Source organism: Pavona decussata, unplaced genomic scaffold, assembly GCF_977016875.1.
Source record: "Pavona decussata unplaced genomic scaffold, jaPavDecu1.1 SCAFFOLD_190, whole genome shotgun sequence".
NCBI classification, from domain to species: Eukaryota; Metazoa; Cnidaria; class Anthozoa; order Scleractinia; family Agariciidae; genus Pavona; species Pavona decussata.
This window is the reverse complement of record NW_028145599.1, coordinates 493776-513187: the sequence shown is the minus strand read 5'-3', so window position 1 is coordinate 513187 and position 19412 is coordinate 493776. Positions and strand designations below refer to the sequence as shown.

Here is a 19412-nt window from a genome sequence, read left to right as displayed (position 1 = left end):
CCTTGTGAAGAATACTTCTCAAATCGCCTCCGAACATTTTTATAGTCTTTAGTGTATCGAGCCCCTTTCAAAGGAAACCCAACCTCTACTACCTTTAAAAAATATGTCTCGAACTTTTATAGTGTCACCATTCCTTGAGTACAGTTCAAAGCTCAGAAGACATTTTTCTGGTGGGCGTAAAACGAAATCGATTTTCATTTTACGCCCACTTTTTGGGCCCGCGGAAACTAACGAAGAAACTGGGCATGAAAAAAGTGCGATCGTTCGTTGGGAAGCTGGTAACTAAGAGATATGTAAGTTTTGGCGGCAAAATTGTTTTCATTTCGCGGTAATTTGTCACACTCGTGGAAAATTCGTCTATTTCTCTGTTTACACTAGTTTTCTGTGCGATCGATTGGACATGGCGTTATCAGTTGACAAGTGAGTGTCAGTAAAGCTGTACCTTACACAGCTAGACATAAAACATGATTAAACCAATACTTTATAGAGTAACGATACACTTCCATTTAAGGCTGGTGGTCTGTTTTTAGTGGTGCCTCTCACTTCCATGAAGAAATTGGAGGAGAGCTAACCAGTACAGGTTTGTATACATGCAATTATTAAAATAATACAGAAATAAAAAATAATGATCAAAAAAATAATAACAATAAATGAATAAATTAATGCCACAAATGTGAATCATGGCTGCCCCTAATGACTTTCCAGCACCATGTTATAACCAACTGGCGGGATGCTGACCAATGAGGGCTATTTACAAACTGTAGAGTAGTTGAATTTGAGACTATGGAAGAAAAGTCCAGATAGTGGCAGGGTGGAGGATTTGACCCCTAGTGGGCTAACTAGTAGTAGGCTTCCCATTGAGAAGTATTCTAGTTACTATAACAAACAAAAATAATAGTGCCCATGTTTGCATGAGGTATGTGACAGTAGTAATTTTGCACAGATAAACAAAGTCAATATCTCCAAATATGCTATTTTATTCTCCACTTCAGTAAAGTGTACAATGTGCCAACATGTCAGCAGCAGAACAATCACCATGTTAAATAACAGTATCGACATACAGGTAGATGTAACAGTTAACTTGCACTTTTCAATAACAGGTGGAATCTGAAATACAAAACACTGCATGAGCAGATGGTTGCATTTTTTCCTGCCGTCAATCAAACAAAGTGGATCAAAATCCACCAATCACCATGCACTGCACGAGCGTGACCTATTGATCCTGTTACTTTGTTTCTAAAGCTTCCAGTGCAGTCATTGACGGTAGCGAAAAATGCAACTGTCGGCAGTGATTTCAATTTCGGATTTGGCATGTTATAGCAAAGCACAGTAATCAACAATGATGGGCTATGCATAAAGGATTTGTGTCAATCATCAAGAATTTTTGTCTGTATATTATCAAGTGCTTCAACCAGTGATTGGGAGGACCCCTATTTTATAATAAGAAAAGATAATTCCATTTGACTATGTATGGTGATGGTTAAGAGGCCATGATAGGAAACGTTTTTGTAAATAAGAAAATTGAATAAATTGTTAATATTAAAATGTAGTTACTGTTTGCACAAATATGACCAAAATTCTTGATGGGGACAATCGATGCTTCTGCGAAAGGTTAGGAAGTCATGAATTTGCAATATGTCTCACAGAGATCATATTAGATTGTGTTTGCGTGTGCCCACAATACCTATTGTGCTTGGTGTTGTACACAGGTGTAATGAGCTGACCAGGGCTGAGAAAGACCAATTTGTTGGTAAATGGCCCAAAGTCCTCACATTCCATTTAAAAAGGTAGGTTTATTTCGAAGAATTGGTTTTGAAAGTTACATAATTTTGTGGAGATTTTTGTCTTAGCTTCTTGTATTTAATACCTGAACTCTAAAGACAAGGGATCCTTTTTTCCCTGATATTTGCAATAATATATTGCAGATTTGAGAGAACAGGAATTAACAAATTGAGGAAGAAATTGATATACCCTGCATGGTTTGACTACTTACTATTGAATGAGCCATCAAAGGTATAATTATTTTTGATACAATAAGAAAGTAAAATATAATTTTGTTAGAAAAAGCTGTAAGTAGTGACATACCCTAATTATTGTCTGTACTATCATTACCGGTATATAGCTTTATTTTAAGAATACTAGTATTATAGTTGACCCTCCGCCAATGCACAGCTCCCGTAAGTGGACACCTCTCAAAAGCAGACACCTGTGCTTGGTCCGCTTATGGGAGGTGTTCACTTATGGGAAGTTTGATTGTAGTAATTTTGATCTCTACAAATAAACTGGGTTGACATTCAAAAAGGAAAAGTGATGAAATAGTCCACTTAGCTTTGTTGACCAGCTGATACAGGTATGAACAGGAACAACTTGGCTAACACAACGATCATACTTTATTCAGGCTGTCGGCCATGTTTTTTACACACAACTCACACTCGTTCCCATGTGCAACACCACTGACCAATAATTTACAGCAGTCCTACCAACAGCTTGAAAGAAATACTCCCTTGTATTTATTTTGGTTGGTTGCTTAACTGTAACTCTATAGAAAAGATGTATAAATTCATACTTTCCTTATTTCCATGGTAACATTTGTGAAAGTTTTGGGATAACCTGAAACAGGCCACTAGCTGATGAAACACTTGCCTTCTGTTCATGTTTCCCACAACTTCCACTTGCCATATCCATCCCCATTTATAGAAATTGATTCAGGTTAGAATTAACAACATTACAGTCTGCAGGCTCTCTGACAGTGACCACTTCTTTTAGCCAACCACTTTTCCTGACATTAAATAGGAGGTTGCCTTTACCAGTATTTGAGAGGTTCCACTGTATTACCATTTAAATGTTTATCTAAGAAAGGGTACACAACTATAGAAATAGTTAAGATTACGCCTTCTCTAATTGTTTATACTATAATTTTTTGCTTACATAGAACAGCAATATGTACGAGTTGCAAAGTGTTGTTGTACAAAGTGGTACTAAGTGCAAATGTGGCCACCATTATAGCTACTGCAAGGTGGACCAGAGGTGGTTCTGTATGAATGATGAAGTGGTATGTTAAAGCCATACATACAGTTTCTTACTTTTACATTTTTTTGCAGGTTTCTTGTGTATCACATAACGAAGCTCTTGGGCGAGAGGCTTATCTTCTTTTTACGTCCTTCAAAATAATTGTGAAACAAAAGAGATTAGCCTTTAGGAGGGATCCCAGCCTAAAAAGATGTGCGTGTGTGTAGGGGGTGAGGGGCTTGGGGAGGGGGGGGGGCATCGGTACAATTTAGGGACAGGACGATCAATAATTTTGCCAACAATAGAACAAGGCCAATATCCTGCCATCTTGACCTAAGCTTGGCCATAAAAAGATTTATTATATGCATCCATGAGTAAACGGGTAACAGGTAATCCTAAGTGGGCAAGATGGCTCCATCTTGATCAGGCGAGTAGCCAATCAGAGCACAGGATTCACTTCATCTTGCAAGCGATGCAATAAAATTCCAAATTATACAGTTATATAGTTATTGTGGGTTCCAAAGGGGGGTGACAAGTTAGAAACAAGATCAGAATAACAGCCAGCATTGATTACTTTGTTAGTTATTAGCAGGCAGACGGTGTACACCAGAAAAATGTGGAAGAGGAAGCAACTCAAAATGGAGTCTGCTTCAATGGACAATCAGTGCTTGACCCCAATGTTCATTAGATTTAACCACACCATCACTAGGCCCAACAGACATTACAGACAACAGCAGTCAAGTTGACAGTATTGATGAAATGCATCCAATCCACCCCATAGCAGAAGGTCTTTAGACAAAGGTCTATGAAGTGTGCAATGACATTGTTTCAAAATTAAAGAGTGGGGATGAAAATTTTATTGTGGGAGTCAGCTAGTTTGTTTCAAGGTATGAAAAACTCAAAGAAGGGAGTACCTGTAGCGTGATACCTGGAATTGCGTCTGCGCTACATACTTTTGCAAGCCGTCACCTTAACAGATTCCAGACTACAACCAAAAAAAAAAAAAGGATTGGAAAAAGAAGAAAGCTAGGTGCAATCTACAGTAACAGGCCAGAGAAGAAAGGGGATTTCCTGAAGGATGAAGAAAACTCGAGCAGACTGACCTCCAAAACCATTTACATGAAAGGCTGAGGATGAGGGCAATGACAGTGATGAATTTGATCGGTTTAGTCTTAGATAATTTTCGTGTCAGGAAACGACCAAAGGTACAGAAAAGAAAGCATGATCTTGCAAGTAACATTGCAAAAAATCAGCAAAATTCTGGAAAGTGTTAACAATTTAGGCAAGTGGTTGAGCTTAAAGAATCACAAGTAAGAGGATGTGACTGTGATTAACAAGGTTAAAGGAACACACATTCAATTACAAACAGCATTTGAGGGAGTTTGGGAGAATTTGAAAGTTTATGCAAGGCAAAGGGGTACCCGAACTCCCTCAAGTGTCTGCATCAGTCTATGTAAACACATGCACAATTTTCTATTTACAAGTTTTTTGATTGGTTGCTTTTTGCATACCTTGATTGCACTTGATTGTAATTCACAAGGATAGAATGCCAAACCAAAGATCCAAATGAATAACACGGGTAGAGTAGTGCGTAGCGTAAAAAACGAACTCGACAAGAAACTCTGACTAAAACGCAAACAAAGTTTAATAGACAGGTCAATGTTCCATACAAAGTTCAACTGAGGTAGACAGGTCACGTAGCGATTAAGACGAGTGTCAGTTGCGAACTTGCAGAGTAACGATTTGACAATTTGACGATATGATATGTCGGTTGTGTCGATGTGTCGGTTCGAACTGAAATACAATAATGAAAAACAACCGAACCTAACTAACGCATATAAGCATAAAATTAAGATAGACTAACAATTAAAAAATACAATAACATGTGAAACTAAAAGATACTAATCTGCACTTCTCAAGCATGTTAAGGCATGGTTCATTCTTTACTTAAGACCCCCCGCGAATTTATGACCACCTATCCTTGAAATCGATGTTTCTTTAATCACCCAGAGTGACCATAAGTTTGTAATTGACATATTACAACGACTTTAGATTCCTTAGGGCATAAGAATAGTGGTCACGTGTTTGATGACGTCACTATTGCGCTCAAAAGAAATTATCAGATGGGGCAAGAATGGTTCATTCTGACTCGGAGCATAGCATGTGTGTTTGTAACTTATATCATATAGAAACTGAATCTGTCCTGAATGGAATAGGTTTTGGTTTTATTAAAATGTTATTAAGAAGTTTAATAAGTCACGTGACCTATTTTGTTAAATAATCCGTTAACTAAATATTGGAGTCAACCATTCCGGACAGATTCATATAAGGCATAACCATGCAATAAGAGAAACGTTCTAACCGATATTCATTATATGTAAACTCGGCACCCCATTTTCTATTTTCTGTTTGAGCAAAGAAACAATCATAACCGGTCACGTGACATCTATTTTTAGGTCGCGAGGGTGGAATTGAGTTAAGGTCATCAAGTTCTGTGTCGCTACCAAGTTTGATGGTCTTTCAGTAAATTTATGCAGAGTTATAATTGTTTCTATTTTTTACCCAGATATGGCCTTGAGCCATGCCTTAACATGCTTGAGCTTACTACAGTGCGTAACAAATTGAAGTAATACGATAGAAACCATGCATGTAGTGATAGTCGATCCTTAAACAGTTTACGACCAATAAAAACTAATTACTTGATGATATAAACCTAGCGAAAATAGTAATACAGCGTTCCGAGTATACGAAAACTAAATTGGCAACGATACTCCTAAAATCTAATAACGAACAAAATCTAGGACTGAAACTAGTAACGATAAACCGAATTACAGAAAACTAAAAACAAGAAAAAGACAGTACTCACTTTGGTTTGCACACGCACTAAATAAAGAAGACTGATACCAGTGTAGATAGAGTTGAGTGGCCCGATTGCCGAGTAGTAGTAGTTGACACCGTAGACTCTACACCAGAACTGATCTAACTGAATTGAAAGCTTGCTTATCTAACAAAGGCGTACGTGCGCAGAAAAACCTAGAGACTTTCGCATTTCCCTAACGGACATAGCAGCTATGGGCTAGTCAACCACCGGTAAGGTGTGAGCGCTAATCAGTAATTGATAAAAGAACAATTACGCGGTAATATCTAAAGCATAGTATCATCCAAAAATAAAGAATAAAAAATGAAGTAAAATACATCACGTTTCAAAACCAACATTGATTACCCTCTGTATAAGGAGCTGTCCGTATTGAAACGAGCCGTACAAACTTGTACTCTCCAGAGTTCAACATTTATGTCTTAATTCATTTCAAGTCCCTTTTCTTGTAATCTTTCATGCCCAGTTTTCTCGTTAGTTTCCGCGGGCCCAAAAAGTGGGCGTAAAATGAAAATCGATTTCGTTTTACGCCCACCAGAAAAATGTCATCTGAGCTTTGAACTGCACTCGAGGAATGGTGACACTATAAAAGTTCGAGACATATTTTTTAAAGGTAGTAGAGGTTGGATTTCCGTAGAAAGGGGCTCGATACACTAAAGACTATAAAAATGTTCGGAGGCGATTTGAGAAGTATTCTTCACAAGGTTATCCGCACTTTAATTGATCTCAGCTCATTAAATTTACATTTCGCTAATGATGTCTGGTGTCTCAGTGTAAAAACAGGTAAAAACAACGTCTTGAGAAGCCATGGAAACACGCGAAAGCGATCGCGAATTTACCGGAAGTAATGTTGTGTTACTCTACTTGACTTGCTAGTTACCAGTCTATCACGGTAACTGTCCGCCATCTTGAAGTGGGCGTAAAAAAAAAAAATTGCCCGGGCCGGCCGTTGGCGGGTTTCTTTCTTTTACACCTAAAAGTTATATTTCCCAGGCTAAATTTACAAAGAGTGTTCTTTATAAACATTTGTTTCTTTTATTTTGCCAAGTACAATTATGGTGATATCATTATCGATGCATATATGCATATGCCGGGGGTACCAGTTTTGGGTAATTTTCGGTTGAGTGACCACAGAAGCTCCAATTCGTGTCGGCCGATCAGACATGCACAGCAGTACGAAGGTTTGCCGAACTTTGTAGCGGGTTCGGGCGCGAGTGGCACTGTCATCTTCACAGTATCGTCGTTGTAGGCGCTAATCCTGATTATGACTTGATTCTTAATATATAGATGTTGAATGCGTTGAACAACTAAGCATTGAAGGCCAGTGGACTTGTGGTGGGTCTACTCTCTTGGCCAATACCTGCCATACGGTCCGCGCGTCTTCGTAATCCGTGACCTGAAGGTTTTGCGTGACCCGTGAAGAGCTTGAAAACGAAATTTTCATTTCTGTGATCCGTGATTTGCTATTTTTTCTGTTCGTGAACCGTGCAAGAGACCCCCCCTGTACGACCCTCTTTGTAGTAAGAACAGCTGTAAGAAGGACAAGGCAGCTCTTTTCATATGAATTATAAAATGATATTCATAATTATAATGCCGTGAGTAAAGTAACGTTAAAAGTTCTTCTTTTGGTAATAAAATACCATTTTAACTGTATTTATTTTCCTGTTTGCAATTCAAATTTTTTGTTTGTTTACAAGAAAATTTATTTTTAGTCTCGTCCCGTGGACGCTTTTTTAGACGCTTTTCTAAGACCTTCTAAGCGTGTACTGTGGGGTTTTTAGGTTTATTGGCCGACCCTACCGTGGGGAATTTGCATTGCTCTGGAGAGAAAATGGCCAGCAAATGCCCGGAAAGAAGGGGGACGGGGGACGGGGGTTGGTGCTCACGTTTAAAATTGACTGAGATATAAATGCCAACTTTCGACTATTTATGAAGGATATAGGTTTCTGCCGCTGATGCTCTACTGATAAGGTGAAAGGGTCACCAAGTGTTTAACCCTTTTGCTGTATAAAACTGCACGAACACTTATAAAGATCAATTTCCGGTTTGCAGCCTGATAGAATGAAAGAAATGGTAAACTTTTGGCCAGATCTCAGCTATCAGATTATTTACGGATCTGCCTTAACTTTTGCTTCTCACATGTTTTTATTAATCTACAATTCATTTCGAGAGAGGTATTTCTTGGATCTGAAATCTATTTTCGAATTCCCCACCCCCCCCCCCCTCCCCCACAAAAAAACAACACATGAAAACGGTTCACGGATTTTCCCAAGCGAAAACACCTATTGCTTACCACTGCCCTCTGACGACCTCACGACTTCTACAAACAATTTAGCTCCGAGTGATTTTCGTCTGCAGTTTATTCTCTATACAGTTATCGGCAAGTTCAGTAATTACAAATAAAATTTACTCTAAACTCAGACAAAGTTTAGACATCTCAACTAACAGTTTTCTTAACATTTCTCAGCTATCAGTTAAAAAACTGCCATTTCTCAGCTAACAGTTAAATTTGGGCTAATTCTCAACCACGAGTTAACCCCATGTTCTCTAGGTTTGCAATGACTGTATTTAAATCAAAGCGTAGTGGAAGTTGCGTTAAGTGATTAGAGCGGTTCAGAAAAGTGTTTTTCTCAAGTTCGCCGAAGAAGCTCACGTTTTTAATTTAGCCGCGTCTTGCTTGTTGTAAACAACAAAATCTTCAAAAAGCTTCGCCCAGTTTTCTGATTTACCCGAAAACTACAAGTAGTTTTCGCATAAACTGCGCTCGCGCATTTAATTCGCTTTTATCAAGGCTAGACAGCAGTTCATGCTATAAGTTAGTTTCTATATCTGTTTATTCTGTATTCTTCATTCTTGTAATTTTCAGTAGTAATATTTTAGTAGTGTCCTACAAGACTCTAATTAAACTAGCGCTCTATTAGATTAAATATGTATATAAACTAACTAAGGATAGCAGAAGAATGACATCATATTTCCCTGACAAAAACGTTTTGAGATTTAACAACCAAAGTTCTTAAACTGAAGGCAAAAATATAACAGTCAAAACCAATCTTGGAAAACCTTGAAGATTTAACATGTGACTGGAAAAAAACCGGGACCAGAATCATATTGGCAAAGAAGTGGTTCTTTTTCTAAATAGTCTCATTTATGAAGAAATTGCATTGCCTCTTTGTGCGTGTGTGGTTTTTGTTGTTGTTGTTGTTGTTGTTGTTGTTTTTTTTTTTTTGTGGCTATCCTTTTCTTCTCTTTTATCAATTTTTTTTCTTTTTACAATACAATTCATTTTTTTGCTCAGTTTTTTTTTTTTAATTTTCACAAAATAACACTTCAATATAACAAGCGACAGGGGCGCCCAACGGTTGTTTTTGGTAAATTTGTGTTTGTGTGAACTTAATGCCTCGGAAATTCGAATCGAACTATACTGGAAAATGTTTTAAAGCTTGTTCAAATAAACTTATTAAAGGATCCCAAAAGACATTAAAAAATAGAAAAGGACATTCTACTAAGTATTTCACTTAATTCGCTTAAATTTTCTCGTTGGGTGGCCCTGAAGCCAGCATATCACCAAATGAATGAACCCAGCCGGTTTCATTTGAATGATCACTCTAGAGGAATTTTACCCATAGGTAGCTAAAACTGCCATGTGAATTTAACTGTGGTTAGAACCACCTGAGAACTAGCTTAGCTCAAGCATTAGTGAACTCTTTAACGTAGTTTTAAGCACACTTCTTGTCTAAGGATTTCTGTCTGAAAACCTGGCCATGTTTTTCTGACACCAGTAAAGCAATGCCCAGTAGCTTTCACATACGAATCGTCTCAATTTAGGATTTCATTCAAAGATTACACTCTGGGCGTGAAAGGCTTAACTGACATTTCAACACCGTACATTTCTTCACTTGGGCATGTACGATTGCAATCTCTAATCTTTTTTAACAGAATATAAATTCCGTTGCTTTAACATTATAACCGTTTCACGTTTTTATGTCAGGAAAAACGAGACATTATTATTTTTTTAATTTTATGTCTTGTTTTTCCTGGTGACGCGATTCAAGTAACCTTGTTTAAGACTCAATGCTGCAGAAGCTGGTTTCACCAGGTTTTCAGACTCAGTATTACAGAAGCTAGTTTAACTGGGTTTCAGACTCAATATTACAGAAGCTAGTTTAACCAGGTTTTCTGACTCAGTATTACAGGAGCTGGTTTCCTAAAATATTACGAACTTTGGTTGTTAAATCTCAAGTGTTCATAAGTTGGCAATTTTTTCCATTTCTGTGAAAATCCCACAGAAAGTTTTCTAGTTCTGCTCCCAAGACCACGGCAAACGTTTTTAGTATCAATTGGACCCCCCCCCCCCCCCAGCCGTATCAGTATAACGAGTTTACAACAGGATTAGGCGCTCAGCAAGACTGCTAAGGAAACGCCTCACTCTTCGGATGCTCCCGATTACTCCGCCATAATACCGAAGATTGTTATTCTGAAAATAAAATCATAATAAAAATGCTTAAGTATTAACAGTATTTAGGTACTTGATAGTGCGGCAATAAACTAGAGAAGAGGTAAAAACAAAAAAGAAGACGACGGTCATGTATCAATGTCAGAATGAAGCTACCCACCTCTTGTTTTAGAAAACTGTTCTCTTGAGAGAGCAACTCTTTTTCCTTTCTCAACATTTTCAGTTCCTCTTTCAGTTTTGTGTTGCTTCTATGAATTAAAATGCAAAATAATAAAATTAACATTCTACCCCATGGAAGAAAAGTGAACGTGAAAAGTCACAATTAACAATTGGTCATAATTTCTTGAAAATCTAGTTTTTTTAGTTAGTGAACTATTTAATCGTTCCCATTCTGAGAAGCCATTTTTTCTTGTCCATTTTATCCGGGTTGTAGCCCTATATCAACAAACTTATGGTTTTGAGAGAAGTTTATTTAATTAAGAAAAAAAGGCTTTGACTAGAACCAAAACATGCGTACAGTAGAACACAAAAATAAATTTGTTTCTCTTTAATTAACGAACGACAACTGAAGTCCACTTACTTTTCGAGTTCATCATGTGCTGCTTTCTCAGTCTAATAAATGAAAGAAACGAGAAATGAGAAACATTCCTACGAAGAATTATTAATTCGTAATTTTAAAAAAGGCTGAACCTCATACAGGAGTACAAAGAAGAAACTGGCTGTCTAGAGATGCACGGTGGGGATAGAAAGAATAAAATGACCTCCTCGAGGCTAAAACGTGCCGTCCGAATTGGTGGACAAAATTCAATAAGGCATTCGCTAGCAAAACTTTCCTATGGTTTTCTATGTTTCAAGTCGTGAAGCAGTGGTTTCAAGTTGTTCGTAAATTAGTCTTCTGGGCGCTTATGACTCTTGTCAAGAGACTATCTACATTGAAATGATGGTAAGGATTGTTTACTGCAAAGAAATTTAATTTAACTGTCTTGACTGATAGCTTGAAAATGGCTCACGGCTGTGCTCTCAATATAAACCACTCCAATTTGCGCCATTTTATTATAAAGCTAACTCCTCAAGTTGTCATCTTTACCTCAATAATCTTTTCTTTTCTGTAGCATTTGTTTGTCAGCGTCTGTATCTTTTTAGACATAGCAGCCTTCTCTATTTCAGCCTGTTCACAAATCGTGTCTTTTTCCTCTTTGATCTTTTCAAATTTATTTCTACACGAGTCAGACTGTTGTGCGAGGGACTCTTTCACCTGACTAGATTCGCTCAACCTAGAAAAAGAGATTTTATCTTGAGTTACAAAGAAAGCTCATTTCAGTATTATCTTAAGGTTAATTCCTTAAAGCCCTCAACGCTCTTCAATACCAATCTGGTCTCGGTGGATTCGAGAATATGCATCAACATTACAGAAAAGCCATAAGTGGCTACTGACAAGAAGAGAAATTTAGCTGTCAATAGCTCTTGTTGTAGACAACACGGTGTCAAGATACCGTTCGCGTAACCAAAGTATTCCCAAGCGAAGATTCGTGTGTGTCTACAGCACACACTTTCACTCCATAATTCTAGAAATTTCCGTAGAGGACTAATTACGTTTTACATAATAGAAAGCTAAATTTGGTAGCTTACATAAGTTTCTAGAATTCAGCAATCACAAAATTGCAGGTTACTGCATGTTCATGCCTTATGGAATAAACTAGTCTCCTGTTCTAAACCTGAGAGCTTTTTGCGCATGTCTGGGGGAAAGAGTAAAACATGGAGTTTACCTCCTACACAAGACTAGGCGTAAATTTTTAAAAAGGTTTCAAGACTAATTTTACTCACTTTTTCGTGGCTTTCTCGTAACCGGACTTGTAAAAGGTGACCTAAAATTTACGAGGGAAAAATGATTTAATATTATGTTCAATATTACCACCGATGGTAAATAAATCGTTTACTTCTCTCTATCTATCAACGTAACAACACATGACAATAATAACAAGAATGGCTTTGAACAAGAAATGGTAAGAGTAAGCTACTTTAACATAGTTAAAACATATTCCGTGTTATTCATTAACTTGAAGTGACCGTAAACAAAGTCAATATCATCGGAACATTTGCCTTTGTTACATTACACTGTAAAATTACCTGATCTTCCAACTCCTTTATTGTCTCAGTATTTCTGTTGATGAAAATAGGGCAATGGTTTGTTAATGTCTTGACTGAGTAGGCAGAAAGAAATATATGTTATTCACCGGCCGGGAGGTCCGTTTTGGAAAAAATTTTGCCCGAGGTACCAAGACAGAGGGCACAGTTTTACAATTCTATAAAGTTTCAACGGAATCGACTTCAGAATATTTACAAGAAAACACCTTCTCAGAAATTGGCTTAAGAATTTCTTCATGGAGGTACTACCCTACCTTATCTTGCCTTCAATAAATTCAGAAGCCAAATTTTCTTGGTAGGTGTTTACTACTAAGCCGTCACATCTCTGAATTTCTGAAGTCGATTGCAACAAAAATTTACAGGCATGTTGGCAGATGATGGAATTATATCATGATTCTTGTTTAGCTAGTGGATCGCGCATTACTGTGATGTTTTAAGTTACTCAAGATGGAATTACAAAAAAGCAAAAATAAGCCTGAAAAAATACAAAGTATTGATTATGGGATTTTATTCTCTTACGTTATACCATTTTTTCAACGAAGCGAAATTAACTTACGATTCCTTGATCGTCTTGACTCGCACCAGGTCTTCCAACTTGATTAAAAAAGATACAAGGAAAACATTGGTTATAAAGTCACTTTAGACATGAGTTCCACTGTTCTTATTCTAGACAATACTATTCTAGTGGACGTGAATATTTAGAAATGGTTTTGCCCACGGTAATGGATGGAAATGGTATTAGCAAAGGAAATTAAGTACAAATTTATCCCACTTTTTTCTAAAAGAAGTGTAAACGGAATAACCATTGTTGTTACGACTGATCACTGCCTCTTTTTATTTATAAATCTATGTCGGCTCAAACCTAATTTTTTAAATATCAACTCAAAGAAAGCATCGAAATTGCTCAGTTTTCTCAAGGCGTGAGTAAAGTTCGGCAGTCCGCTCCTAGCACGAATGTTATGTTCCCTTCTCAGAACTGTGATATCCAAATCCAGTGCAACAAACTTTACCTTGGAGTCGGATATCTCAGTTCTGAGGAAAGAGAAACTCGAGGCAGACATTAGGATTGGTTTATTTGTCCTGGCAGTGTAAGAAGGCGTGAGTCAGTCAAACCTGTATTTAAAGGTACGTTTCTCTAGTGACGCACTTGGCCGTCAGACTTAAGTTCTTTTCCCCGAATCTTGTTTTAATCGCGTCATCAGTTTATCGTTGAGTACCTCTTCACATCTATCCGAGCGGATACCAGTCCAAATCAAAAAGAGAATTCACATTATTGTTTGTAGTATTGAGGACATTAAATTTTGCTCCCTTCGACAAAAGAACGCTCAAAACATGCATTTTCTTCATTTTATTGTTTTACATTATTCACTCATTTAGTCATTTCGGGTATATTGATGATTTCGGAATTGCGCAAACTTTTCAGATTTCATGTCGATAGGTAAACCATTAAAGGTTTTACTCACCTTTTTACACTCCACCTTAAGAACAGCAATTTCGTCGTTTGCTTCTAGTTTTTCCTTCCACAGAACCGAGAAGTCCGACTTCAAGGTGGTAATTTGGTTGTCGGCTCTACACAAATCGGCTTCTTTTGTCTACAAAGAAAGAACTTGATTGATTCATTTCGAAAAATAGACTCTTTATTGATAGGATATTAATTTTTTCTGCGTTTAGTTTAATCACAAAGACAAGATTTGGGGAATCATCGAAAAATATTTTCAACATAAATTTAGTTGAAACAGGTGATTTAAATTATCAACCTTTGTTGTTTTACACGAGAATGGTAGAAGCACACAATCATAGTAATTGTCTATTACAAGTGACAAACCAAAAATCAAGACATGCTGATTGAATGAGCTAATTTCAGTTGATTTATCTATCAAAACTGTTTACCTTCAGTAGTCGGTTAACTTTGCAGCCCTCTTTCTCCATAGATTGTATCATCGCATTTAACGCCTGTTTCTCCTCGTTGGTTTTTTTACACCTTTACACAGGAAGAAAAGAACGTCTGAACATTTTTACAGGACAAGCACCATACGCACAATCATCTGAGGTCATACATAAAAAATCAAACATCAGAAAGAGCAAATAAGGCTCATTAAAAGAAAAGAGAAAAAAAATGTCTTACATATCCTCGGCCATCTTTCTCGCTTCCGTCTGTTCCATCATCTGTGAAAATAGAAAAAACGTTTTGTCTTGCTGACTAGCTGACATAACATGATCGAAGCAAACTTGTTTGAATCTGAGATTTCTTTCTGTAAGATAGTTGTTGATTATTCAATCGTCTCAGGAATGATATTATGGACGTTCAAATCTGAGTACAAGTACGTCCACTCTCAATTTCAAACCAGTCACATCCCCAGAACCCTCTCTCTTTCCCGTTTTTTACCAGCAAACAAAGGACCGCAGACACAAGCACGCAAACTAGATTTGAGAAGTCGCGCGCACTCAATCTCTCAGTCGTTGACAAATCTGACGGTCGCCAATGTAATTTTCGGTAGGAACGTTTAAACCAAGTTCAGAGATACGATACTTTTCTTACACTGTTCAGTTAAAGGGAGGTGACCTTTCCCTACATCCACATCCCCCCCCCCCCACCCTCACCTCCCAAACATATATTAGCTCAGAGAGAGAGGTGATCGACAGATCTTTACTAAGGGCATAAAATAAACACAAGAGAATCCAATTTTAGTTAATATTCTGGCATAAAACAAATGTCTATATTTAAGACTTAATGGAGCACACATTTGTTGGACCACATAAAAAAACAAGAGTTGGTATATTTCAAGTAGAATCAGGCATAAATCCTAGTTTACCATTTTATTAAGGTAAAATTATCTTATTACTTTCACTTCATACCGTCTTTTTGTGTTGCTTGTCTTTCATCTCCAAAGCCTGGATTTTGTTTGATTGTTGCTTCAATTTCAACGCATACTCTTCTCTTTCTTTTTCCAGCTTCTCTTTCCATTCTCTGTGGATAAAAAGAAATATATAAGATCGTATCTACCATGCTTTTAACTAGACCAATACAAGACATAGAGAATTCGAATTTAACCTTCAGCGCAAAACTATCTGGCAGAAACTAATCTAATAGATATTAACTCCTATTGTTGTTCTCATCATCATTTTTTTCTCCATATGTTTCCCAATACTTCATTACATTCATGATAAGTTCCAAAGAAACCTTAACCAAAATAAATCAATGCGTAAAAATACGTACACTACAAAACTGAGTCTTAGCTTTTACCCATTGTCTTTGCTTTGCACTCCTGTTCATTTTCAGGCATCAAATTTGATTTCACTCAGTTTCACTCAGTTTCCTTTGATTGTCAAGACGCGATTATTTTTTATATTTCTTTTTAATTTCCTAAAGTAAAACTTACTACATAATGAGATAAAACGTTTCGAAACAATCCCGATCTGATTTTCACTTAGTTAGGATCAGCCATTTTCATTTTTTCAAAACGCAAAGTAAGACTAATGTAGCGAAACTAACTTTTAATGTACTTACATCACCAGTTCTTGAAGGGTTTTGATTTTGTAATCTTGCCGCTTTGCTGCAGCCTCGTGGGTATTCTGAAATGGATAGTTACACAAGTTGAACATACTTTTAAACAAAAAAAAAAGGAAAACCAACAAAATGTACATACAGTAAAAATCAATAGAGAAAAAAAAATTATCGAAAGTATTAAAACAATACAAGAACAACACTTTTTTAAATTCTCAATATATTGTTAATTGGGTTAGTTTGTGATTAAGATCAGTATGAGTCGAGAACAGTTTTTGTGTATTTTAATAACTTTACAAATGCATCTTTAATGAGAAGGAAAAGTGGATCGATAGCGGAAGTATATTATGTAGAGTTTGTCATACATAATGTATGTATTCATAATGTTATACCTGAGATGAAACTTGCCCAGCAACAGAAACATCAGCCTGAGTTTGAGTTGATCTGGTTATCCATCGTGGCCGCCTGCGTGACAATAAAGGAAAATGTTAGCAGGTTACCTTCCAACTGCCACGAAGGAGCCAAGACATATTACACTGGACATAAATAGTGTTTGATAACTTATGCATCAATCATTTCCGGCATTGTCCAAAAGCCTTCACTGGTGGATATTGGTATTTTTGAAAATAAAAAAGAAATGCCCCTCGATTGGGGCCGATGGACTTTTCAAATGACCTAAGATATAGTGAAAAAAGAAATCAAATTTCTTCGTTTCTGGACTTAACTTACATTGTAAGTGGTTGCATTCCTGTATAAACACCATTTGCGTCAACAGAAGCTTGGAACTAAAAAAAAAATAGGGAAAGATAGTAAATATGAAAGTCATTCATGTCTTAACTTTCAATAATTGCTCGTTCTCAATAAATAAATAAATAAATAAAACGCGACGAGAGCTGCTTCTGATGCGCGACTTTTTTCAGTTATATATAAATAATTCTTTTGTTTTTATGCCACATTTTATTCCAAGGGGGAAGTTTTCGCATTTTTCTTTACTGAGAGAAATTCTTAATCGATAGCATCAGGGAAACAAAGAATAATAAAAATTAGTAATAATTAATAAGAAAAAGTAACTTGATCGTTTGTAAAGTAAAACGACAAGCAGTAGTTGTTAGAAGAAAGAATTAAGGGTCGACTCCACCTCATTTGTGAATAAACTCAACATTTGTGACTTACTACATACGGAGGCCTGATCTCACTTGGTTCAAGTTCATCTGATCCACTGGGCTGAACAATTTCACCGGACTCTATCTGCGAAGCTGAGGAGAAAAAAATAATACGCTCACTCAAGATATAAAGCTGTAAAAACACTTATGAAAACAAGGACAATCACGAAAAAGCGCTAAATTTTTCTTACATTTGCTATTAGCAGCCATAGTGAACATAAAAAATGCTCAATTTTTTATCAACTCTCGAAAATAATCGTAGATTAACACTCGGAATGAAAACACAACCGATTCGTTTAAAACGCAGTCTGATTCTGATTCTGAGCTGAAGAATTATGACGTAACAAAGGACAATGCGCGCGTTATTCGATGCGCGCGTGGCATTGACACACCATCCTCCGTTTAACGAACTTCAACATTTTTGGTTGATTATCTTCTGAATTCTCCTTCGTTTTACCCTTTTCATAGAAGTAGCTATGAGAACATTATTTATCCTTACCTCTCCTGAGCTATTTTCAAGCTCTCTCTGTAAATGTAAGTTTGCCAATCCTCCACCATCTACAACGCAACGAAAATATCCGAGAAGCTTGATGAAATTAAATCTTGCTGGGTCAGATTGTGTTATTAAAACATATCATGACAAACAGAAATAAAAACGGACCGATGGCTGAAGAATAGATCCTAAAAGCTTGTAAATTACAAATCGTCGGGAAGGCTTAAAACACTTTAAGCTTCCACGCTTGAGTAAATTTTGTTAGAATATACCACACAGGTGAATAGTGCCTTTCGCGCGTGCTGATTGGCTAGCTCCGAGGTAATTAGCCTCAAGATGTATGACCACCGGGAAAATTTACGGAGATTTACACTCCCTTCAGTCTGGAATTCTTGAGTAAACGGGAACTACAGTTTTGAGTGTTTCCTGGTATCACGAGAGCAACAAGAATGTTCAAACTACGCTTTGATCCTTTTAGTTGTTATACGCTTCGTTGATGGATAGATCATTGTGATCTTGAGCTTGGTTTTCTGATCCATAACCTTCGCTTTCACGGACCGTGGGTTAAAACTGAATGTGAAAACCGCATGTCTTCAATTTTTTTATTTATTCAATTTTCTTCACTTATAAGTAATTTCACAACACTCTGGATCGGATGATTTCCGATAGTACTGACTTCACCTAGTAAAAATTGTCCGTCTCGTGAGTGCTCTTTTGAGGACCTCCCTATGTTTGCATACCTACACGGTGGGGACGTTTGACATTAGAGAGATTAAGCACCACGTTTGCGGAAACAGCAAACGGCAGAAATGACGACGTGATCATGTTTACACAACATTTACCGCTGTTTTCAGTTTCTCAGAAAAATTGAGTAGCTTTGCGTTAACATCAAAGGCCAGAATTATCTTGTACTTTTTTTTCATCAGGAGGCTCATTTTTTCAAGAAAACGTAAACGCGAATCTCACGTTTGCCGTAACCATCGAGCTTAATCTCTCTAGTAAGGGGAATCGGCAAAACTAGGTCTCCACAACTACATTCTTTCCAAATTTAATTGGCCGGGAAATTCAATTTTCACACGAAAACTGAGGAGTCCCACAACTAACCCTTTCTGTCCGTAGACAAAATCAGACAAGGAAAGATGGTTTCACCTTTGATACACGACAACCAGATTGTAAGTACTATTCTGCTGTATACTCGGAGACGCTTTCTGTCCTTGAAATGGGGTACAAATGCACCTTAAGTTTTCTGGAATCACCAAAATGGACCACCAATTAGAGACTGGGCAAAATGGGCCCTTTGCAGCTAACAGTCACATGGTACAAAATCCACCAACTGGAGTGTAAACTTTTTGATGGCAGACCCCACAAATTTCTCAGCAGTGTAAACCTTTTTTGGTTCAAGGTGTAGCCGGGACTGTTGTTTATTCTTATCCTATGGCACATTGAGATGCAAAGTTGGACCACTGATACTAGGTAACAGATAATTCTCTCTGGTTAATCAATTTATTTTCTGTGAATTTCTTCCCGCGGCCAGGTTTTCTGCGCCTTGGTTTTTGCATAGTCACTGGTTTGCCTCGTACCCAGGCGCTTCCGTCAAGGGAATACGCTTGTTCCACCTGAGAAAGCACTGGAGATGTTAACACATTTAAAACGCGACTATATCTTTTACCTGATATCTTGCATTTGCAATTCGTAATTTCAGGAAAATGATTGACATCGGATTTCAGATTACAGAAAAAGGTGTATTCTGGAGATTTTTAATTTAAAAC

The 19412-nt window shown here is 37.1% G+C and overlaps 1 protein-coding gene and 2 long non-coding RNA genes across 6 annotated transcripts; all 3 read right to left on the bottom strand.

The window, feature by feature from the left end:
* Positions 1–959: 959 nt before the first annotated feature.
* LOC146462202 (uncharacterized) lies at positions 960–2879 on the bottom strand. Its single transcript, XR_014857160.1, has 2 exons — positions 2485–2879; positions 960–2328 (listed from the first exon to the last, which is right to left on the bottom strand). It is a non-coding gene; the product is annotated as an uncharacterized LOC146462202 (long non-coding RNA).
* A 1751-nt stretch (positions 2880–4630) lies between these two features.
* On the bottom strand, positions 4631–5999 carry LOC146462201 (uncharacterized). Its single transcript, XR_014857169.1, has 2 exons — positions 5876–5999; positions 4631–4803 (listed from the first exon to the last, which is right to left on the bottom strand). It is a non-coding gene; the product is annotated as an uncharacterized LOC146462201 (long non-coding RNA).
* A 2227-nt stretch (positions 6000–8226) lies between these two features.
* On the bottom strand, positions 8227–19245 carry LOC146462200 (uncharacterized). 4 transcript variants are annotated; one of them, XM_085085863.1, is made up of 17 exons: positions 18978–19245; positions 17650–18748; positions 17161–17243; positions 16717–16772; positions 16380–16452; positions 15991–16055; positions 15339–15450; positions 14608–14648; positions 14373–14463; positions 13946–14074; positions 13039–13076; positions 12465–12498; positions 12162–12202; positions 11425–11611; positions 10918–10949; positions 10498–10585; positions 8227–10358 (listed from the first exon to the last, which is right to left on the bottom strand). In XM_085085863.1, the coding sequence occupies exons 4-17, from the start codon at positions 16731–16733 to the stop codon at positions 10263–10265; spliced, it is 1044 nt and encodes a 347-aa protein (XP_084941989.1). In that variant the 5' UTR covers positions 16734–16772; positions 17161–17243; positions 17650–18748; positions 18978–19245; the 3' UTR covers positions 8227–10262. The 4 variants fall into 4 exon arrangements, with proteins under 4 accessions (XP_084941989.1, XP_084941985.1, XP_084941986.1 ...); XM_085085859.1 differs by lacking the exons at positions 17650–18748; positions 18978–19245 and adding an exon at positions 17342–17484; XM_085085860.1 differs by lacking the exons at positions 12465–12498; positions 13039–13076; positions 17650–18748; positions 18978–19245 and adding an exon at positions 17342–17484.
* Positions 19246–19412: the final 167 nt, after the last annotated feature.

Bases quoted from the DNA above. Each gene is read 5' to 3' on its own strand.
- LOC146462200 (XM_085085859.1), bottom strand. From the start codon at position 17,369: ATGTTCACTATGGCTGCTAATAGCAAAT. The intron at 16,453-16,716 runs GTAAGTTAAGTC...ATTGTCACGCAG, and splicing joins GGAATGCAACCACTTACAAT to GCGGCCACGATGGATAACCA. The intron at 10,586-10,917 runs GTAAGTGGACTT...TTTAATTCATAG, and splicing joins GCACATGATGAACTCGAAAA to AAGCAACACAAAACTGAAAG.